This window comes from Cucurbita pepo, chromosome 17 (genome assembly GCF_057944985.1).
Source record: "Cucurbita pepo subsp. pepo isolate OVF chromosome 17, ASM5794498v1, whole genome shotgun sequence".
NCBI lineage: Eukaryota > Viridiplantae > Streptophyta > Magnoliopsida > Cucurbitales > Cucurbitaceae > Cucurbita > Cucurbita pepo.
Genome location: NC_141814.1, coordinates 13824520 through 13846577, shown reverse-complemented (window position 1 = coordinate 13846577; position 22058 = coordinate 13824520). Strand labels below are relative to the sequence as shown.

The following is a 22058-nucleotide window of genomic DNA, read 5'->3' as shown; positions in this document are numbered from 1 at the left end:
CTGTTTCATGTTTATGTTTTTAAAAATAAAAATACAGAAAACCCATGATAATACATTAGGTAATTGGTTTTATTTTTGTCTTATTTATTTTCAAAAATAATTTTTAAAAAGATAAATTCTAAAATAACCTATTTTCAAAAACTACAAATTATTATTTTCTTACCAGAGGAATTTCATATTTTTTAAAAAAATTCAAAAAATAATGTTATAAAATACTCATAAACTTTTAAACATTAAAAAAAAAATGATAATAATATATGAGGTGTCGTAGACTTTCGTCCATATATTGACAATAAAAACTTATTTTTAATTTTTTTTATAAAGACTACTAATATCAATTCTAATTTTAAAATTTCAATTTAAAAATAATATTAGTATTAATGATTTTTTTTAATTTGGTATTTTTGAAATAAATAAAATTTTTAATTTTTAAAAAAAAAATTATATATATTATTAAAATTAGTTTAGGAATATTTTTTATATTTTTTAATTAATTTTAGCCTAATTAAGAAAAAAAAAATGTCATTGGAGGCAGGGTTCGGACAACCCATCCATGAAAGCTGGTATTGGATAATCCAGAGTGAGCCACGTTGTGGTTGCCTTCTTGTCAAGAATCAGGGGGCGTTTCCGGGTTGCTGACATCATACAGTCCAAGCCACAAGTACCCATTTTTATCTCTGTTTGGCTGTCAAGAAAACGAGCGAGAAACGCTGAGAAAGTGACGCCACGCATTTTTCAGTTCCCGTCGCCCAGAAATGACTAGTGGGGTTACACCTTCAGTTTCCCCATCCCATTTCTCAATTCTTCACTCTAAACCAAAGATTACCCACTTTTCATCTCCTTCAAATCTCAAATTTCGACCGATTTCACCAATTGGGTCTTCCAGATTCGTAGTCCGTTGCAGCTCTGGTACTTTGAATCTTCGCCTACTCTGTTTTTGTTTTGTTTTGTTTTGGTATATGTTCATAGTTATTGGCGAATTTTACGAAGGCGTTAGTGGTGAAATCTGTTTAAATCTGTGCTATTGATTCTCAGATTTGAGGGCATTTCTGCGTTTTTCTTGATTTTTGTTTGCAGATTGAACACTTGTTTTGGATTTCATATCTGATTATATGCCTACAAACTGTTTGATATATATTGTCAATGGCTTTATTAAGTATGAAGCTCGCCTGATTTTATAAGATTAGTATCCATTTCCCCCTTATTAAGAGCTAATTAGTTTTCTAGAGTAGGAATTTGTTCTCCTTGATCCTTTTTGTACTCTGAATTTGGATCAATTTATGAGATTTATCACGTTCTACAGGAGGAAATGTTGCACTTTTTTTTTTTTTTCTTTTTTTCTTTTTTTTGGTGAAGATTTGGAAGCTTAATGAATTTTTGGGATGGTAATGATCTTAAGAACATGATATTGATCTTATTAGAAGAAAATTCTGTAGAATCACAGTGGAAACATAATCTTTTTGGTTTCTATGATCTTAAGTTTCGTTACTGTTATCAAGCATTCAACGAGCTAGCTGTATGATGCAGGTGATGGCGACAGCAGGACTGTTCTAAATGCCTTTTTCTTAGGAAAAGCTTTAGCAGAAGCCTTAACCGAGCGCGTTGAGTCAACAATTGGAGAAGTTTTGAGTGGGATTGGTAGGCTGCAAGCTGAACAACAAAAACAAATTCTTGATTTCCAGGTAAGATGCTCCGAAGTTAATGATAGAACTTCCTAACTTTGTTTTTAATTTACTTTTCCTTTTACATGATAAAAGGGTTGACCAACTAATGAACTTAAAATCCGATGTCCTATGAGTTATCTCGACAACTAAACTTAGTCGAGTCTTAAGTGGTTGTCTTGTGAGAGTTGTCGAGGAATGGATATCAAAAGAGAAAACGACACTGCATTGTGGTCTTTTGTACTGTGGATTATACAAAAACAAAAAGAACAGCAAAAGAAGACAACTGTGAGATCCCACATCGGTTGGAGAGGAGAACAAAGCATTCTTTATAAAGGTGTGGAAACCTCTCCCTAGTAGATGCGTTTTGAAGACCTTGAGGGGAAACTCGAAAGGGAAAACTGTAGGTCAAGCCTGGATTGAAGCTTTTACTTACTGAAACCATGATGCATGGCTCAAAATTGCTGTGGCTCTAGCATCATTCTTATTCATTTCGAGTGTTTTTAGGCTAAAATTCATGGTTTGGGGCTCGTGGGTAGCTTTCGATTTAGTTTCGATGTGATGAGATTAGAAGTTTGAGATTAAAATTGACCGAGTAGAGTATGAAGAGTAAAAGCAAAGAAAACTCCCTTATGCATGCATTATTGTTCTCTTGAGAACATTTTAATTTCCTCCGAAACTAGATTGAAGTGAATGAAGCTCAATAATGCTGAAAATGGCATATTCATACTGGAAACAAACTTTGTACAGGAGGAGGTGATAGAAAGAGCCAAAGAAGCCCAGGAAAAAGCAGCACGTGATGCCAAAGAAGTACAAGGTCCGATATCTTCTTCTTCTTCGATAAGATCGCCTACGATCGAAGTTGCTTCATCGTCGACTAGTTCGACCAACCAACAACAACTCTCGAATCCAGGCTCTGATTCAGGAACTGCTCCGAACCAGGATCCTCCTCTTGGTGGCGAAGAGTAATTAATTGTGTCTTTGTCAATTCTCTTGGTTATATATAGAAGACTTATAGTGAATGTAACCTTTATATACTGATGATGAGTTGAGTAGGTTCGTCTTTCAGATATCTTATGAGATTCTTGACGTGACCGAACACAACCTGTTTAGTAACATTATTATTTGAAATTTTGAATATAGGAACGAGTTAAAAATGACTGTTATAGTCAATTTAATATGCCTACATTTTTGGTACTTGATCAAGTAGAGAGCTAAGAAACTTCTCGAAAAATAAATGTCTATCCAATGTATTTCGTGTAGATTTTCGGACTGAACCAAACCAGGTCCTGCGCCACCATTTTTGGTTATAGATCAAACGACAAGCACCATCACCTCCTTTTTGAGAATTTTTGAGATAATAACACTACAAAGGGTAGGACTAGTTGTTAAACTAATCATAATCCAAAAAGAAGAGCATAATTCGTCCCTGATTGCACCATCTTTGCTATGATCCTGATGCAGCTGAACTAGAAGAACAACAGGTCCTTTGCTAATCCTCCCCTCGAAGTCGTATCGTTAAATACGCTAAGAATTCAGATATTTGAACGTAATAAGCATGTCGATTAATCAAAACAAATCACCTCACCTCACCCTTTCAACTACTTGAGGCTGCAAATTCAGAAACCTTGTATCCCTGTGTAAATCTTTTCAATTTTGCAGTTTCACCCACGGAAGAAAGCCATTCTGTTAAAATCTCCATTGTTATATAATCAGCATTACACGCTTGTTCCACCATTCTATCCATAACTTCTAACGCTTTCTCCAACCATTTCTTCTCCTTAAGCCCTTTCAAAATAGCATTATATGTTGTGGTGTTCGGCTTAACCCCGTTAACGTTCATATCGTCAAATAGAGCAAGAGCGGAACTGACCTCATTTCTTTTGCATAGAGAATCTATCAATATATTGTATATCACTGTGTTGGGAGGAACCTTTGATGTGGCGCTCATTTCCTTGAAAAGCTTCATGGCTTCATCAGTATTGTTGTTCAAGCAATATGCATGAATCACAGCTCCATAAGTGAAGACACTCGGTAAAAGACACGCCTCCTTGGTCATCTTTTCCATAAATTTAAGGGCTAATTCTAGATTCCCCATTTTACTGAAGGAAGAAATCAAAGTGTTGTATGTGACACTGTCAGGCTTGATTCCAACCACCTCCATTTCATCCAGCAATTCATTAGCTTCATCTAATTTGTTCTTCTTACAGAACTCACTGATAAGAAGATTGTAGCAAACAAGATCTAGTCGAAACCCTGCCGCTTTCATCCTCGACACAACGGAGGTGGCATCATCCAACCTTCCAGCTTGGGCTAAACCACATATCAAAGTATAATAGACAATAGCATCAGGAAAACATCCAGCTTTGGACATTTCATCAAAAAATTCTATTGCCTTATCAATATTGTTCACTTTGCAAAAAGCATTAATGAACACCGTGTAAGTAACAGAATTTCCTTTCAAGCCCTTCTGCTGCATTTCCCTGAAGAACTCAACCGCGCTGCTTATTCTGCCATGCTTGCACATTCCATCAACTAAAGTATTGAGGGTGATTACATTTGGCACGACTTGTTCATTGACCATCTCGTTATAGAGCGCATGGGCTGGCTCGATTGCGCCTGCCTTACAGTACCCATCAATCAAACAATTGTAGGTAACGGTATTGGGTTTACAGCCATCAGATCTCATTGTTCCCAGCAAGCGCAATCCTTCTTCTTGTCTACCCACTTTACAGAGCCCATCAATCAATGTATTGTAAGTGATTGCATCAGGCGCAACGGCCTTGGCCTCCTCCTTTTCGCCCTTCATTTTCTCAAACACCTCTAGTGCATCATCAATCATTCTGAACTTACACATATGGTTGATAAGAATACCAAAAGTTATAACATTAGGTTGAACATTCATGTCCTTCATCTTTCGCATTAGCAAATTCATTTTCTCAAATTCCCTCTCCTTTCCCAAACCTGTTAAGAGCGCATTGCAGGGTGCAGCATCTTTAAGACCATTCCATGTCATCAAATCATCTAAAACACTCCATGCAAGATCTATATTTCTACTCCTACAAAGCTTGGAGATCAACTGGGTTAATGTAATGGGATTAGGAACAACATGGTGTTTACCAAATTTGGCTACCAACCCAGCAATTTCATTTTCCTTGACTCTCCAATCTGACCCATTTATCTTCAACAATCTAGTGAAAACAATATCAGCAGTTATATCATTGGGTCGAAACTCCGAACCTGGAAGCAGCATTTCGTCGAGCACATTCAATGCATTATCAACTCGCCCAGATTTCAGAAGCAAATCAATGATCACATTACGAACATATGTGTTTTTCTTATCTGGATCAAGTTCAGAGAACACAGCAAGCGCCTTATCAACCATGCCAGACCTTCCAAGACGCCGAAGCAGATTAACAGCATTCTGGGCTGTCGAGTGAGCCATTTCTGCTCCTTTAAGGTCTCGTAAAGCTCAAAAATCAAATTCGGTTAACTGGGTTCTCGAATAGGGAGATCAATAATGGCCTGGAAAGGAGAAGACAACAAACGCCGATCAGTTCCAGGGATAAGTTAAATCGTCTCGAACATAATTTCAAAAAAAAAAAAAAATTAAGAATTGTTGAACTGAAAGGGAGAGAGAGAGAGAGAGAGAGATCCAAATAGAATTCTCGGTCCTCAAATCTTCTTTGAAGTAATGGAATAGCAGAGTTCTTGAATTTTTTGTTTATGCTTTAGATTCCAAAAGAGAAGAAAGCATACTTGTCCACCGAAGTGAGAAGCCGGCGTTTGCTGCCAGCGGCTGAGCGAGGGGAGCAAGAGCAATTGAGAGAGACTTGGCGCCTTTTGGGCGTTTGTGATTTTAATATCTAGGGCATAATACTAATACTAATTTTAATTCCTTTTAGATTATGGTCCTTTTTTCCTTAGACCCAAGGACCCGGATTAATTTGGGATGTTCATTCGGTTGGATCGGTATAGCAACCCTAAAGGAGTGAATAAGTTAGAAGATATGACACAGTAGTTTTATAGTGGTTCGGTCAAACTCGACCTACTCCACTCCTCAAACGTCTCTTGAGAATTTGAATAAACAACATTCGAACAGAGATATGATCTCTTATTTCATTTTTCATTCTCGAAAAATTTCTCATTTATTTGCAAATGTAGCATTAAACGGAATTCGCCTATATATATCAAATAATTTTTAATAAATAGTTTCTATTTAAAATAAAAAATAAAAAAAAATATATTTTAATAAATCTAATAATATTTCATGAAGTTAAGTGAGGTTGGAGTTAGAGACAAGGACGAGAAATGTAATTTCTGTCTCTCTAACTCGATGACTCGATTTCAGTAGGGAGAAAAAATTCTCCCTTTTCCTCCCCGACTCTCTGTATAGCTAACACGATTTTGTTTCAGTTCTTTAGGGTCGTCCAAAAAGAAGGGGTCTTTTTACTTTTCTCAAAATTAAAAATTAATAAATAAGATAAAATAGAAATTATGGGCAGAGACTAATTTAAAGTAATTTTAAAAATTAATATTTCAAAAGAAAAGGCATTTATAACATTTTTGTAAGAATACTTTTAGTCATTGATTGGCTCGATGTTTGGCTCCATGTTTGTTATCGATTTTAATTATTTGTACTTACAAATATTATTTATTTATTTATTTATTTATTACAAGTAATCATGAGTCTAAAACTAATTAAAAGTTTTAAAAAATAAAATCTTGAGAATGTAATAAAAATTAATTAAAATTCATTTTTTGAAAAAAATAAATAAAGTGACATGCTAAATTGAGAAATTTATATGCATTAAGGGTAAATTTAATGATTTTAAAATATTAAAAAGTAAATTAAGAATTACCTAAGATAAAAGAATAGCCATTATTTGAAAAATCTATCCAACTTGGTCAAAAGATAACTTTCCTTTTTTAACCCATAGTAGAAAGTTTTCAAAGTTAAAAAAAATGGGGGTTATTGGAGGTCTAGCTTTTACCATTTTTGGGGCAAAAAGGTCATTTCATCTTTTATATCGTTTTAAAATTTTAAATACCATTGAAAATTATATTCTTACCATATGGTATATTTAACTTTAATTAATGGACAATTTTTTTTAATAGTTTATTAGAAGCCAAATGGAATAAACCATCTCTTATCGTCTCTTACTTAAGTATATGGGCAAAAAGGTAATTTACTCTTTTGAAAAACAAATTAAAATTAGTATATTTAGCTTTAATAAATTGAAAAGTTCCTTAAAGTTGGTCAAAGTATAACTCTCCTTTTTACTATAAAATAACAATAAAGAAATGTAAAATTACAAAATGGTACAATATGTCTCTACCACTATACTCTTTCTCGAACCAGATAATACTCTTTTAGATTAAACTACGTTTTACTCGACTATTTCTAATGACATCATGTGAACATAACAGGTCTTTTGCCTTGAAACCAAACGACCCGGTAAATAACTATTTTTGCTACACTATTTTACATAGTTAACTCTAACGATCTTTTCTCGGTGACGTAATTCTTGCCCTAAATATTTATCCGTCCCCACGAAAAAAAAAATGGTGTGTACAAGGGCATTATTGTATTTTCACTCAACCCCATTTAAAGCATCTTCCAAATATTATACTTTTTTTTTTTTTTTTTGTTCTTTTTGGTTCTTAGACATTTACGAGCCCTATTTCTCTTAGTTACAAGCTTCTTCACCCTCTCCCTCTCTTCCTTCATAGGTTGGTGTTGATGGTGGTTCATGGAGATTGAACCATTGTATGGCACCTACTACACAAAAACAATCTTCATCAGCTCACTTTCTCTCTCTCTTCTTCTCCTTCCTCCTCCTTCTAACCCTCACTTCCTCCCCTTCCATGGCGGCCGACCGCCACCGTCTTCTCTCCACCGCCTCCACCGCCACTGCCGTCCAACCATTTGAATCTCGACTCCGAAACTCCCCAGCGACGACCGGAGAGCTCGGAGCCGAAGCCCATGAAGTTCCAAGTGGTCCAAACCCTATATCCAACTAAAGACACAACAGAAAGATACAAACGTTTGCAGAGGTTTGGTGGTTTTAGTTTGTTTATTTGTTTGGTTTTTTTCATTTTATGTGTATGTAATAGCCCTTTATTTCTTGCATATATTCGTGATGATACTTTGGATTAAACTCATCATATCTTAGAGATTAAATCATATATTATACATATCTAAGAACCATTAAACAAATAAAAAGCATATAATATATGAAAGATTAATATAAAGCAGCACTGAGACAGGGCACAGAGAGAGAGAGAGAGAGGACCCTTTTGTTTTTGTCTTCTTTTCTCAAACACATTTTCCAATAAAGTTGATATGAAATATGATACCAAACTCATTTTTGGTTTAATTTTTCAAATTTTGAGGGCACTTTTTATCATTATATTCTAAGTTAGGGGTTTATTTTTTATAATTAAAAGTTAGGGGGTCTAATTTTTATTTGTATTAGTTTGAGGTTTATTTAGTTAAAAAAAAATTGGAATCGACTATAGTTTATGGGTATTTTTTTTAGTTCAGCGTCCCTGAGGTGGGGTGGGATCGAGATGAGACTTCCCTATCCCTGTTCTCATCTCTGTCACCTATTTCATTCTCTATTCTCACAAAAAATTTCATTTATTTTGACAGGAATTTATTGAATAAATTTTTTTTAATTTTTCAATTTTTAATATAATTTTTATTAAAAAAAATAATAAATTATCGACTTAATTTCTAAAAATTCAAATTTTAATTCTTAAATAATTAAAAAAAAATCGGGTTGCCAACGTTGCAAATCAAAGACATGCTTGTTGAATGACTGTAGGTCAACGCATTCCAAACGTTGACCTCCACAAAACGTGGAACCCCATGCTCTTTATATTATAAATAAAAAAATACCTCAAATAAATGCATTATGTAGCCATACATCACATAAATTTAATAATTTTTTAAATATAATCTTAAATTTAATAATGTTTGAATAATGGATGTGACGCTATTAACTTATGAATTATTATGATACTCGTAATATTAACGATGGTCATATATCTGTCTATCTTGCATTGGGGAGGGTATTATATCTCGATAAGAACTTTGATATTAAATATTTAGATAATAGAAAGAACGAGAAGTACAAAAATTATAAGATTTAAACTATAGTTTAACTAATTGACAGAAAGAACGATCTTCCAAACGATCTAAACGATAAGGGTTAAAATAAACGAAATGAAACTAAAATAAGTATGATAGTCAAACAAAAGGGGAAGATGACCCTAAAATGGCTCACACGTCGGAGTATGAGTTGTTTTATGGCAATCATTTGGTGTCTTTTTTTAACTCTTGTTTCCTCCAACCTTCATGGAAACACCAAAAGAACAAAAATTATAAATTATTTTTCCTCCTTCTTAGCCCTTCTCTCCTTAACTTCCTCGTTCAAGCATCGTTCTGGGTATCTCTGTTCCTTGCAGAGCCTGCAATTTGCAGTTCATCCATTGGTTGTAGGGGCCATTTGGTTTGATGTTGATACCCACAAGGGGTTTAAAAAGATGATATTTTTATGGTTTTTTGAGATTGTGGGAGGAAGATTATTACAATAATGGGTTGCTTTTCATGTTTTTCGTCTCACGGGAAAGCACCCAAAAGAAGAAAGAATTGTAGAAGGAAACAATCTGTTTCGTTGCATTCTCGCAGCCTTAAACCACAACAACAACATCATCCTGCTCCTCCTTCAGGTCATTTTTACTTCTTCTTTTGAATTTTCTTGTTAATTTTCAAATTTGTAAATCGGGTTGTGATAGAGATTGAAAGTCTCGATGAGGATGAGGATGGAGAAGGCTTCCCAATTCGATTCTGTTCATGGAAATTGGATAGGAATAGAGTAATAGAGATTGAGAATCTCGTTAAGGATAGAGATGGAAAAGGCATCCCGACCCAACCCCATTTGTGGAAATAGGGTAATGATCGTAATTGGAATTCTTGACCGAGATGGAAAGACATGTCCTAAACCCAACCCCATTATCTTCCCAGGACGTAGGAATGGTCATATTATGTAAGATCCCACATTGGCTAGAGAGAGAAACGAAACATTTCTTGTAAGCTTGTGAATGGTATCAGAGCTAGAGGTAGGTTTGGGCTATTGCAAATGGTATCAGAGCTAGATATCGGGCTGTGTGCCAACGAGGACGCTGGCCCCTGTTGAGGATTGTTGGGAGTGAGTCCCATATTGGCTAATTTAGAGAATGATATCTCCATTGGTACGAGGTCTTTTGGGGAATCCTAAAACAAAGCCATGAGAGCTTATGCTCAAAATGGACAATATCATACCAATTTGGAGAGTCGTGATTCCTAATAGCCCCTACATTCGTTGGAGAGGATAACAAAACATTTCTTATAAGGGCGTGGAAACCTCTCCCTAACATATGCGTTTTAAAAACCGTGAGACTGACGAAGATATCTTTGACCGTAAATATTCATTGAGCTTCTAAAAATGACCAAGTTTACATATATGTACAGATAATACAAAAGGAAACCAAGTGCAAAATGAAGCAGAGAAAGAGAATGAGATTGGAGGAAAGAACAACATTGCAGCAAAAACCTTCACGTTCAGAGAGCTGGCCACTGCCACGAAGAATTTCCGCGAAGAGTGTCTGATCGGAGAGGGCGGGTTCGGGAGAGTTTACAAAGGCAAACTCGACAAAATTTCCCAGGTACCATATTCATCGTCCCGTCTCCCGTTTTCCTCGATTGATAATCATTTTGTTTATTTTAAGACGACGCGTTATAGTGAGTATCAAAGAGTGTAGTTTTGGCATGTCACAGGTTGTAGCAGTGAAGCAGCTTGATAGGAATGGACTGCAAGGGAATAGAGAGTTCCTTGTGGAGGTTTTGATGCTAAGCCTTTTACACCATAAGAACCTTGTCAATCTCATTGGGTATTGTGCAGATGGTGATCAAAGACTCTTGGTCTATGAGTATATGCCTTTGGGATCTCTAGAAGATCATCTACTTGGTAATAAACATATATAAAACCTAACCCTTTCAATCTTTCATAGTTAGCTGTTTTTAATGGTGAGATCTCACGTCTGTTGGAGAAGGCAACGAAACATTCCTTATAAAAGTGTAGAAACCTCTCCCTCGTAGATGTGTTTTAAAACTGTGAGGTTGACAATATGTGCTAGCGACGGGCTTGAGCTGTTATAAATGGTATTAGAGCTAGTCACGGTACGGTGTGCCAGCGAGGATGCTGGGTCCCAATGAGGTGGATTGTGAGATCTCATATCGGTTGAAGAGGGGAACGAAACATTCTTTGTAAAGGTGTGGAAACCTCTACCTATTAGACGCATTTTACAACCGTGAGACTGACAGCGATACGTAACGAGCCAAAGTGGACAATATCTTCTAACAGTAGGCTTGGGCTCTTACAAATGATATCAGAGACAGTCACTGAGTGGCGTGCTAACAAGGATGCTGGCCCCCAAGGCGGTGGATTGTGAGATCTCACATCGGTTAGAGAAGGGAACGAAACATTTCTTATAAGAGTGTGTAAACTTTTTTGTCCCTCGTAGTTGCATTTTTAAAACGGTAAGGTTGACAATATTTGCTAGCGGTGGGTTTGGGCTGTTACAAATGGTATCAGAGTCAGTCATGGGGCGGTGTGCCAACAAGGATGCTGGCCCCAATTGGGTGGATTGTGAGATCCTACATTGGTTGAAGAGGGGAACAAAGCATTTCTTATAAAGGTGTGGAAACCTCTCCCTATTAGACGCGTTTTACAACCGTGAGACTGACGGCGATACATAACGAGCCAAAGTGGACAATATCTTCTAGCAGTAGGCTTGGGCTCTTACAAATGGTATAAGAGACAGTCACTGAGTGACGTGCTAACGAGGACGCTGGCCCTCAAGGGGGTGGATTGTGAGATCCCACCTCGGTTGGAGAAGGGAACGAAACATTTCTTATAAGAGTGTGTAAACCTCTCCCTAGCATACGCGTTTTAAAACCGTAATGGGTCAAAGAGGACAATATCTGTTAGTAGTGGGCTTGAGCTGTTACATTGATTTTCCATTATCATTTCAAACAAATGACGAGTTGTTGTGTTGGCATAGACCTTCCAGCGGATAGGAAGGCATTAGATTGGGCAACAAGAATGAAAGTAGCGTTGGGAGCAGCAAAAGGGCTAGAGTACTTGCACGACAAAGCCAACCCACCTGTGATATATAGAGATTTGAAAGCATCAAACATTCTATTGGACAATGATTTCAATGCAAAGCTGTCGGATTTTGGGCTCGCAAAGCTTGGGCCTGTCGGGGACAAGTCCCATGTTTCCTCCAGGGTTATGGGAACCTATGGATATTGTGCTCCCGAGTATCAAAGAACAGGCCAGCTCACTCTCAAATCAGATGTCTACAGCTTTGGCGTTGTCTTGTTGGAACTCATCACCGGCAAGAGAGTCATCGACGACACTCGTCCAGCTAACCAGCAAAACCTGGTCGCTTGGGTAAGCCGTTGAATTGACATGATTAAAAAAAAAACATTACATATGTTAGATGAACACGACTCTCTACCATGATATGATATTGTCCATTTTGAGCATAAGCTCTCGTAGCTTTGCTTTGAGCTCCCCAAAACTCAATCATTCCCTAAATTAGCCGATGTGAGACTTTCATCCAACAACGTATACGAACATATTTCATTTTCATGCATGCAGGCATGCCCAATATTCAAGGAACCAACTAAATTCATGGACCTGGCAGATCCTCTTTTGGGTAGGGACTTCCCTGTGAGATCTCTAAACCAAGCCGTCGCCGTGGCTGCAATGTGCCTCCACGAGGAAGCGACGGTGCGACCATTGATCAGCGATGTTGTCACGGCTCTTAGCTTCTTGGGTGCAGAAGCCACGCACTCGTCGTCTTTGTCGTTGTCGTCGATCGATGACCCTTCACCGGTAGTATCTGATCAAAATTTGATCAACCAATCAAAATCCAACGACGAGGAAATAGCCGAGGCACGTCAGCGAGCAGTCGCCGAAGCCATCGAATGGGGTTCCTCCTCCAAGCAAAATGCCGCCGCCGCGAGGCGCCGGGGAAGTTGTTCTTCCTTGTAAATTTGTTAAGAACAGATATGCACAATGTGGTGTTGATTTTACATGTATAGTATTGGATTCTCCACGATGTGACGATGAGATACAAAAACGGTAAAAGCGGGGTAGGGTAATTGTAGGATTAAGAATTCAAAGCTCTGACCTTTCGATCGAGATTATAATTATTTTAGCTAATGAAGTTACGTTTCGGTTGATGTACCATTACTCCTCGAGAACTTTTCAAGGGCCCAATCTGATGGTAATCGATAGTCGAGATTGATCCTACAAAGACGACTCCCATTACATGTGGGAGACAGAAATAGTTTCACGTGGAGTTGTAATGATCTCGTCGAATAGTTTCTTCTAAAATAAAGGTCGAGACGACTTCTTTAAACACCTCGACAGCTGATTCATGTTTATTTCCGAGCTCACCAATTGAGTTTTACCGTTCTTTTTGTGATTCTTATGATGTTAAAGAAATAAAACAAAAAGGGTCAGAAGGTGTAACGAGATTAAGAATTAAGATTATCTAGAAAAGAGTCGTAAAAAGTTCTCACAACATCGAGATTCTTTAGACAAAGACGGTCAGCGCTCGTTTCATATAAGATTATATAAATAGCTCATTTTAAACAAAAACAAGCACTAATTAAGATTTATATATATAGATAATAAAATTAAAAGATATATATTTTTAATAATTCAAGAATATTTAGTTTTTTATTTTTTATTTTATTTTAAAGTCAACGTAAAATTAGTATAAAATCAATTGGTCATTAAATGTTGACTTTTCAAACGCTTGCCTTTCAAGGAAAGAAAGAACGGTGGAATGGTAGATTCTAGAAAGTCGTAGACAATTCCAATGGTCCAGTCGACTTTTCCAATAATAAAGGCGCTTCCAAGTTCTACCGAACAAATCGTTCTTACGTTTTGCATTTTCTAGCCTAGACATCGCCTCTCCTCCGCGATCTTGCTTCTCAGGTTCGTCTTTCTCTCGCTTTTTGATCAATTTTGTTCTTCTTTTTTCGCATTTCATCTTTTGATTCGGAATATTTTTGGTCGGTCTTTCACAATTGTTTCTAATTTTCCCTTCACTTGGGATTTTTTGAATTTGAATCGGAGTTGGGGCTTTTTTCAGCCATGGAATTCTCTAGAACGCATAATTATTCAATGGATCACAATGCAGATCTTTTCTTGTATTTGCCCTATATTTTGAATTGGAAGAAGCATATGACGTTAACGATAATTTTGAGTTTCCGGTTCTCTTGATAATGTTGGGAGAAATATGTCTTGATGCGTTGGTGATTTGCTTGGCTCTGTTGTTCTATGATTTGCGTAGGTTATCCGTCTCTGATTCTTGCTGATTTTGCTTCCTTGAGCAATTGAAGATAATAAGAATAACTGTTGCTTAAACGCTGGAGTTATGGCTGAGGTAATGAAGACTAACACCTTTAATTCATTTCAATTTGTGGCTTGTGTTGTTTGGAAGCTGATTATGGGTTTATTTCAGGAGGGTCAGAAAGTCACTTTGAATGTTTATGACTTGAGCCAAGGTCTAGCGCGGCAGCTGTCCACTGCCTTCCTTGGGAGACCCATCGAGGCCATATGGTAAGTCATTACGCCCTGTTCATTAGAAAGGGATAGCCTGATACCTTGAATGCTAATAATGGTTTGATAAGCATCTGGTTTTTGGCTTTTATGTTATTCGTTTTGTTAGCTAGTCAAATTTAAAGAACTAAATAGTAGTTCATACACACTTGTTTTTGGAATTTGGCTAAGAATTTGAACTTTTCTTCGAGAAAGGTTGAGTCCATAAAGAACTCGCAAGGGAACAAACAATTTTTTTTTATGATATTCGTGAGTTTGTGAGCTAGCTCGCACCAATACCGACTATTTTCATAAGACAATTACCTGATCCCATTACATTTAGTTGCCGGAAACAAGCACAATTTTCAACTTCGCTTCTTGAAACCTTCACGTTTTCGTGCAGTGCTTGAAGTTCTGGATCGGCAACTAGTTTTTTTGAAAAACTTAAAACTTTGTTGAGTTGTCTATGGTTGGCTCCATTGAACTTCTACTAATGCATGCTAGTAACATAGTTTAGGCTCTGGCACTTTATTTCTTCATGATCTTCATTTGATAATTGATAGAAACTTGGGTAGAAAATTATTTCCTATTCTTTTGGCAGGCACACAGGAGTTGTTGTGTATGGCAATGAATATTATTTTGGTGGAGGTATTCAACATGATCCTGCTGGAAGAACCCCGTATGGAAAACCGATTCGGACGATAGATTTAGGAACGACCCACGTTCCGAAGGACATTTTTGAGACGTACTTGCAGGAAATTAGTCCTCGGTACACAGCCGAAACCTATAGTCTACTCTCACACAACTGCAACAACTTCAGTAATGAAGTTGCACAATTTTTAGTTGGTGCTACCATTCCTGATTACATTCTTGACCTCCCCAACATAGTTATGAGCAGTCCCATGGGCGCCCTCATATGTAAGTAATTTTAAGTAACCATGCTTCGATCTCTTATTCGTGTTCGTGTTCGCTTAACAAATATCATTTCTTGTCCAGTGCCTATGATTCAGAACCTGGAAAATACATTGAAGGCAGGTGCAGTTCCGATGGCCCCGCAGTTCAATCCTACTTCAGTAGGTCGGTCAGTTCCAACAGCCAACATCCCTAGATCATCACCATCGGGGTCGGGGTCGAATAACACTAGATCATCATCTGATGCCAAGCCACTTGAGATGGGTGCAGGGCCACAGAAATCAAAAGCAAATGGAACTGCTGACCCACTTGGGGATGCTCGTAGCAAGGTGCAGGAAGAAATTGGCCGAGAATTTGCAGCGATCATGGCAACGGGGACTCTGCGTGCGAGCGAAGCGGCAGCATTGGCAACAAAAAGAGTGATGCAGAAGTATGGACATGCTGCGGCCTTGTCACAGGGCTAGCTAGCTAAGCTAGTGCACATTTTCATTCATTTTCAATTGAAACGTTTACGGATAAAGAGGTGTATTACTTTTGTGTGGGTTTTAAGATGACCCAACAGCATTCAAAACCATACGAGAATCCATATCATTCTGTTACTGGTAGTTGTAAAACAAACTTTCTTAGTCTGATACCAGTTTCTGGAGATAAAGATTTAGATCATTTCGATAATAACTCCATTTTTAGTTTTCTGTGTTAGAAAAAAAAAAAAAAAAAAAAAATTGCTTGATTATTTAATTCATATAAGAAATATGTTAAACGATTTTGCTGCCTAAAAGAAAATAATTATCTAAGTAATGCTATTAAGATTAAAATTTTAAATTTCATATCATTATTTAATTTTTTAGAAATAAAATTTATGAATGTTTTTTTTACACGTGAGTTTCCTTGTTTTTTCCAAAGTAATAATAATAAATAAACATAATTTTTAACACTTATTATTATTTTTTTTATTATAAATTTAGTATTTTCTTAAAATGGAGAGTTACATATGTCATTGTTTAAAAATAAAACACTTTTGTCCATTTTCATTATTCAACTCGAGATTTTTAAACTTTTATCTATATTATATTGTCATATTTTTTTGTACGTTTATGGATTTAAAAGTTGACATTTTCATTATATTATAAAAAAATTTATGGTATGTAATAAAAATGTAAACCATAATTTTTAATTATTTTAAAAAGATGAAATTAAATATTTTTTTAATGAATTTAATATATTTATAATATTCTAAAAATACCATGGGCGTAAGATATTTCCATAAAATAGACACCTTGATATTTTTTTGTTTCTCTTAATTTAAAAAACAAAATCTTAATTATGATATTATTATTAATTAATAATTGCCGTTAGCATAACTATAAGGCGTTGGCTTCACATCTCATCATCATCTTAAAAAATGGTAACGAAGGATGGACAATTATTTTGATTTTGATTTTGATTTTGATTTTGATTTTGATTTTGATTTTTGATTTTGGTTGGTAATCGAACAGTGCAATTACAGCCTGCTATTTGATTCTATTCCGTGAATCACAAATCCCCCATTTTCATGTTTCTATCTGTTCGCCGCCCTATCTTTTCTCTCCTCCGATTTTTTCCCCAGTTTTTCAGAGGATTCGTCTCTCTCCCCTTCTCCAGAACCTTGTCAATGGCTGATTCTAAGATGCTTGACGATGTGGACTCCGACGACATTCCTCACGCTTTTCTCTGCTGTGTCTGCTTGTGAGTTCTATTCCTCTATCTCTCTCTTGTCTTTTGTTTTAGGGGGATTTAAATATGTTGGAATCATTTCTGATTGCTATTGTTTAATACTTGTTGCTTTATTTCAATTTGTTTGGCATGGAGTTTCCTATTCTGAGGATTAGGAATTTTGTTTTTTGTTCTATCGGTGCTTCATGTTTGCAGATATGCATGTGCGTGCCCTGCATTGTTGAGATGTTCTATCGATGAGATTAGGAATTAGAATAATCAGTTATTGTCAATGGCGTCCCGGAATTTGCCCTAGTTTTTTGTGATTTGAATTGGTAGTCGTTTTTAATGGCTGGAGGACTGAACTTGGCCAATGTAAATGGTAAAGAACCGATTTCCGGTGAGATAGCCTCATCTCGCCATCTTACTGCCTTGCGTATTCCAGAACCGATTGGCTATTTATTGGTTTGGGTTGTCTAGGACCCGCTCTAAACCCATATGTCATGGTTAAGATATAGAGTTCCTGAAGGTTTCAATACGAAGGCTATTCTTCTCTATAAAATCGTGCATACAAAAAGTTCCAGTTTGGGAAGCCTTTCCTCCTCTGGCCCAAAATCTACCTAGGTGGGTTGATATCTTGCATAATTGGACGAAATGTACTAGTAGTTGCCTTTTTCATTTTTATGCATTTTGTCTAGAGGTCAATAGTGAGGAAGACGAGAGATTACCAACCCTCTTTAATAGGTTGGGAGCTCTTCTAGTCCCTTAGGCCAAGCCCAGCAAAGATTGAACCAACCCAAAAAGTATTTTCAATTTTTTGGCCAAGCCTAGAAAAGATTGAAGCATATAAACAATCTATCCCAACAAGAAGCAAACGGTCAGAGGAAAAAAAGATGCAGTCCATCCTTTGTTCTTACTACTATTTGTTTTTATAAGTTCCTTCTTACATGTGTGGCTGATTTAAGTTGGTTGTGAATTGCAGGGATCTTCTCTACAAGCCAATAGTGCTCTGTGAGTATAATTAAATGCTTACCATAATTTTCCTTTTTTGAGAGTTGCCATCTGTTTGTTAATTTTTGGTTTCTTCTATTTCAGCTTGTGGTCATATTTCATGTTTTTGGTGTGTGCACAAATCCATGAATGGTTTTCGTGAGTCCCACTGTCCAATTTGTAGGCGTCCATATTATCACTTTCCAACCATCTGTGAGATGCTTCACCTATTGATCCTGAAGATGTACCCTATGGCGTATAAGAGAAGGCAAAATCAAACACTAGGTGAGCTTTCTATTTTCTGCTGTTATCACTGTGTAATAATATCTTCAATAGCTGCAATCATGGCTGTTAAAAACAAACAGCCATGATTTGCCAATATAATTTTTCGACTACTCGAGAATGATTTATATGTTTTAGTCGTATGTTTGATTAAGGGGAATTGTTTCTTTTAGGGAGGATGTTTTCTCTCTTTTGATGATTTGTAGACATACTTGGTCGAACTCGTTGTTGAGACCTGGTAAAAAATCATAGACACGATCTGCTTTCAATAAATTTCTTCAGAATTAAGTAGAGACCTGGTAAAAATTCATAGACATGATCTGTTTCGATAAATTTCTTCAGAATTAAGATATATGTAGTACAATTCATCTCGAATATCCTATAATAATTGAGTTCTGGCCACAATGTTTGTAAGACATTGACATATTCAATGACAATTTTTCCTTCTTGCTTCATGGCTTTGGTCATGATCTTCATTCATAGATTTGAGCAGCATCTCTATCCATGGCGTAAATGCGATGAATGAAATCTCATATGGAAAAACACAAATATAAATAAATCCCTAGATGTTAGGTATAGAAATACATTTGAGAGGTCAACTACTTACCCTATTTAGTGGGACAAATATCTCTTAACTTAAGGTTAGGAATTACACAAATATTGGTCATTCCTTCAACATTTTTTATGTTCCATATTGAAAAAAATAATTTAAAACACAAATGATTCATTACTTTATGCATTTGATGTTTATGTTGAAATTCAAGTGAATCTCAAATATATTATTTAATAAGTGGAACTATATTCGTGCAAATATAATTTCCTTAATGCAAATGAATAATGGTTCATGGCTGATTTTTCTAGTTTTTGGGCAGAGATATTTTAATCTTTTAGTTCACTTCTGTACCATTCTCTTTTTACTGTTTTATTCATTTAAATTATTCCATTTTCAGAAGAGGAAAGGAAACTTGGCCTGTTCTCTCCACAATATGATTCCCTTGCATGTGGCTCCCGAGCTGGTGAAAAGATTGAACACCTAGAAGATTCTGCTAATGGTGAGATGAATGCAAATACAAAAAATGACAACGTTGTTGCTGAATTAATATTAGAAGAAAATTCTGAAGTTGTTCGATCTGCTTCGGTTGAAATCCTCAATTCTCTTGGAGATCTTCACGGTCAAAATACTCAAAACCAGGAGACGGTTACAGTTGCCGATGTGCTTTGTCGAGCATGCACCCAATTGCTCCTCCGTCCAGTGGTTCTTAACTGTGGTCATGGTATATATAATCTCTTTTCATCCCTTTGTGGGCCTGCATTTTTTTCTATCCTCAATTATATACTAAAAGTAATATTTAAAATATCACGGTATTTCAAATTTAATACCATTCCCAAAATATCTTGACTTCAATGCCAGAAAGGTTGCAATAGAACTTATTTTTATGTTTACAGCATTTTGTGAGAGTTGTATCAACTTGCGAGTTGAGACACTTGAGTGTCAAGTTTGCCAGTCTTTGCAACCAAGGGGATTTCCAAATGTCTGTTTGGAGCTTGATCAGTTTTTGAAGGAACAACTTCCTGAAGAATATAAGCTTCGAAGTGACTCAGTACAGCTTAAACTAGCCGAAACTTTCAAGCATGAGAGTCCAACTTCCTGTACGTTTATTTACACTTGCTTAATTTATCAGCTTCAATATTATAGCATTCGTGATCTTAGATTAGTCCATTTGTTGTGCTTGTAGTGCGTGCTTTTCATTTCATGCTACTTCTCTTTTTTGCTTCTTCATTTCTAGTTCGTGTATTTTTTGCACTTCTGTTCATTCTCAACTTGTGCGGAATGAAGGTAGTTTAGTTGTCCAAACTATATATGTGTTCGAGCTTGTAGGAAAATTGCTTTGTGAATTGTTTGAGTAGGATGCCTTATCCAATGCATACTAGGCCTTAACATGGACTGTCGTAAGAGCTGGAATAGATAGACCATCTAAAATTTCCGGTATGTCTATATGATCATCGAAGTGATGCAATTTTCTTTATTTCAATGTTTACCTGTCTATATGATCAGGAAAACAAAACTTTGTACACATATAGGGATAGAAAATGATGGTGTAATTTACAAGTTTGTTCTTCTTCAATCCTTCGGATCAGTGTAGAAATGTAATTAAAATGCTTGATGGCATATTGTTGCTGTACAATAGTGAAAATTATTCATCAAGGTATTCTCATTAATACAAAATTAGGCTGTATAATATCAGTTTGCTTTATTTTAAGTTTATTATTTGCGTCCAGGTTCCAGTGAAGGGGGTAAGAAGGGACAGGGTCTACCAAGATGGGACGAAGTTGCTTCTAAAGTGCATCCTGCCGTTGGATGCGATTCGTGTGGGGTAATTTCCTTTTATTTTTATCATTCCTCTCATACTGTTTGAGATCTTTGTTGCTGAACTATAAAAGATATAACCAAACAGCGAGTTAGAATAATATTGAAACATAAAAGATAGAAAAACTGCAATACAACTTCAAGTATTCAACGCACATGGAACCTCCCTCTTCTTGAACACTCGAACTCGAGCCTAAACTTACTAAAAACTGTCTTCGTTCATTTCATCCCACTCCATCTCATTATAACAAACTCTTTGGTTTGTAGCCGATGCTATGTATAAGAGTAACTTTATGGTATCTTATTGAGTACAAATAAGGATATTTATTCAAGAAAGAAATCATTTGGTTAGTGATAGTACTCTCTTATTGTACACTGCAGATGTATCCCATCATTGGCGATAGATACAAGTGCGAGGATTGTTTCGAGGAAGTAGGTTTTGACCTCTGTGGTGAATGCTATAATACACGTTCGAAGCGTCCCGGTCGGTTCAACCAACAACATAGACCAGAGCACAAGTTTAAGCTTGTACTTCCTACAATGTTTTCAACTATGAGGTCGAGGATAGTGACAGAAATAATGTTAGAGGAAGGTTCTACAACCTTTATTATTGCTAATGATGAAGGTTCAGAAAGCTCAGAGGACATTGGCGCTATTCTCGAACTATCTAGCGATGCTCGTGAGAGCGAAGAGGACAATTCTGATGTCGATGTTAGAACTCAGACAAACTCCAATGACAGTAGAACTGATCAAAATATGTCTCGACCTACCTAAAATGTCGAAATCTATAGAAGACTCTGGTTCTTGGAATGATCTCTTACTCTGGTGTCTAGATGGTCTATAAACTGAAATTTCTATGTTTGTTCCCATGCCGAATAAAAAGAATAGGCGTTAAAAACTTCTCATCTTTGTACAGAATAGGCGTTAAAAGGATCCCTTATCTTCAATTTTCAGCTGCTTCTTCTTCAATATGTACAGACAGTGGACAGGCACCTCGGGCTGGTTTCTTGTTAAATAGCAACACCCAACTTCTGGTATGTATGCTGCGTTCATTCATGACATTTTCTGTCCAAATTTGGAAAATGAGTTCTTCTATAGTTTCTGGTGTGTTCTTGTGTCAAGAATTGTTTCCTATTGTGATGCCCAGGTAACAAAAATATTTTCATGCTTACTCGAGTTACAAACTCGAGTAATACAGCCTCTATATTTTCTTTTTAGTTCAAACGTGTGTCAGTAATCTCGATTGAGAGGACATGTTTTAACGAGTTGAGCTATGCTCAAGTTAGCCTCATCTCAGACAGGGAGGATATGTCCTACGAGTTGAGCTATGTTCAAGTACACATTTGATTATATTTTAAAAGTTATTCTCGATAATTTTTAAATGAAGTTTTTATTATTATATATGGTTAAAATTAATGGTGATTTCATAAATATAAAATTTTATAAAGTGTAAATGTTGGCATATTAGTAAATATAATACGTTAA

At 36.2% G+C, this 22058-nt stretch overlaps 5 protein-coding genes across 5 annotated transcripts; 4 read left to right on the top strand and 1 right to left on the bottom strand.

Moving 5' to 3' along the window:
• The first annotated feature begins 561 nt into the window (after positions 1 to 561).
• On the top strand, positions 562 to 2841 carry LOC111778904 (uncharacterized). The gene is made up of 3 exons (XM_023658907.2): positions 562 to 909; positions 1528 to 1682; positions 2412 to 2841. The coding sequence occupies exons 1-3, from the start codon at positions 756 to 758 to the stop codon at positions 2628 to 2630; spliced, it is 528 nt and encodes a 175-aa protein (XP_023514675.2). The 5' UTR covers positions 562 to 755; the 3' UTR covers positions 2631 to 2841.
• Positions 2842 to 2884: 43 nt separating this feature from the next.
• LOC111778903 (uncharacterized) lies at positions 2885 to 5532 on the bottom strand. The gene is made up of 2 exons (XM_023658906.2): positions 5421 to 5532; positions 2885 to 5186 (listed from the first exon to the last, which is right to left on the bottom strand). Exon 2 carries the CDS (start codon positions 5104 to 5106, stop codon positions 3259 to 3261), a length of 1848 nt encoding a protein of 615 aa, XP_023514674.2. The 5' UTR covers positions 5107 to 5186; positions 5421 to 5532; the 3' UTR covers positions 2885 to 3258.
• Positions 5533 to 9100: 3568 nt separating this feature from the next.
• On the top strand, positions 9101 to 13139 carry LOC111779156 (putative serine/threonine-protein kinase PBL25). The gene is made up of 5 exons (XM_087119246.1): positions 9101 to 9398; positions 10180 to 10373; positions 10486 to 10675; positions 11772 to 12163; positions 12374 to 13139. Exons 1-5 carry the CDS (start codon positions 9263 to 9265, stop codon positions 12767 to 12769), a joined length of 1308 nt encoding a protein of 435 aa, XP_086975372.1. The 5' UTR covers positions 9101 to 9262; the 3' UTR covers positions 12770 to 13139.
• A 436-nt stretch (positions 13140 to 13575) lies between these two features.
• On the top strand, positions 13576 to 15904 carry LOC111778049 (uncharacterized). Its single transcript, XM_023657660.2, has 5 exons — positions 13576 to 13723; positions 14082 to 14174; positions 14253 to 14350; positions 14931 to 15247; positions 15326 to 15904. Exons 2-5 carry the CDS (start codon positions 14166 to 14168, stop codon positions 15703 to 15705), a joined length of 804 nt encoding a protein of 267 aa, XP_023513428.2. The 5' UTR covers positions 13576 to 13723; positions 14082 to 14165; the 3' UTR covers positions 15706 to 15904.
• Positions 15905 to 16653: 749 nt separating this feature from the next.
• PRT1 (proteolysis 1) lies at positions 16654 to 21670 on the top strand. Its single transcript, XM_023659252.2, has 7 exons — positions 16654 to 16966; positions 17916 to 17944; positions 18029 to 18208; positions 19156 to 19479; positions 19652 to 19855; positions 20486 to 20580; positions 20955 to 21670. Exons 1-7 carry the CDS (start codon positions 16794 to 16796, stop codon positions 21345 to 21347), a joined length of 1398 nt encoding a protein of 465 aa, XP_023515020.2. The 5' UTR covers positions 16654 to 16793; the 3' UTR covers positions 21348 to 21670.
• The last annotated feature ends 388 nt before the right edge of the window (positions 21671 to 22058 follow it).

Bases quoted from the DNA above. Each gene is read 5' to 3' on its own strand.
- LOC111778904 (XM_023658907.2), top strand. From the start codon at position 756: ATGACTAGTGGGGTTACACCTTCAGTTTCCCCATCCCATTTCTCAATT. The intron at 910-1,527 runs GTACTTTGAATC...TGTATGATGCAG, and splicing joins CGTAGTCCGTTGCAGCTCTG to GTGATGGCGACAGCAGGACT. The intron at 1,683-2,411 runs GTAAGATGCTCC...AACTTTGTACAG, and splicing joins AACAAATTCTTGATTTCCAG to GAGGAGGTGATAGAAAGAGC.
- LOC111778903 (XM_023658906.2), bottom strand. From the start codon at position 5,106: ATGGCTCACTCGACAGCCCAGAATGCTGTTAATCTGCTTCGGCGTCTT.
- LOC111779156 (XM_087119246.1), top strand. From the start codon at position 9,263: ATGGGTTGCTTTTCATGTTTTTCGTCTCACGGGAAAGCACCCAAAAGA. The intron at 10,374-10,485 runs GTACCATATTCA...GGCATGTCACAG, and splicing joins AACTCGACAAAATTTCCCAG to GTTGTAGCAGTGAAGCAGCT. The intron at 10,676-11,771 runs GTAATAAACATA...GTGTTGGCATAG, and splicing joins TCTAGAAGATCATCTACTTG to ACCTTCCAGCGGATAGGAAG.
- LOC111778049 (XM_023657660.2), top strand. The intron at 14,351-14,930 runs GTAAGTCATTAC...TTCTTTTGGCAG, and splicing joins AGACCCATCGAGGCCATATG to GCACACAGGAGTTGTTGTGT. The intron at 15,248-15,325 runs GTAAGTAATTTT...TTTCTTGTCCAG, and splicing joins TCCCATGGGCGCCCTCATAT to TGCCTATGATTCAGAACCTG.
- PRT1 (XM_023659252.2), top strand. From the start codon at position 16,794: ATGTTTCTATCTGTTCGCCGCCCTATCTTTTCTCTCCTCCGATTTTTT. The intron at 17,945-18,028 runs GTGAGTATAATT...CTTCTATTTCAG, and splicing joins CTACAAGCCAATAGTGCTCT to CTTGTGGTCATATTTCATGT. The intron at 19,856-20,485 runs GTACGTTTATTT...ATTTGCGTCCAG, and splicing joins GCATGAGAGTCCAACTTCCT to GTTCCAGTGAAGGGGGTAAG.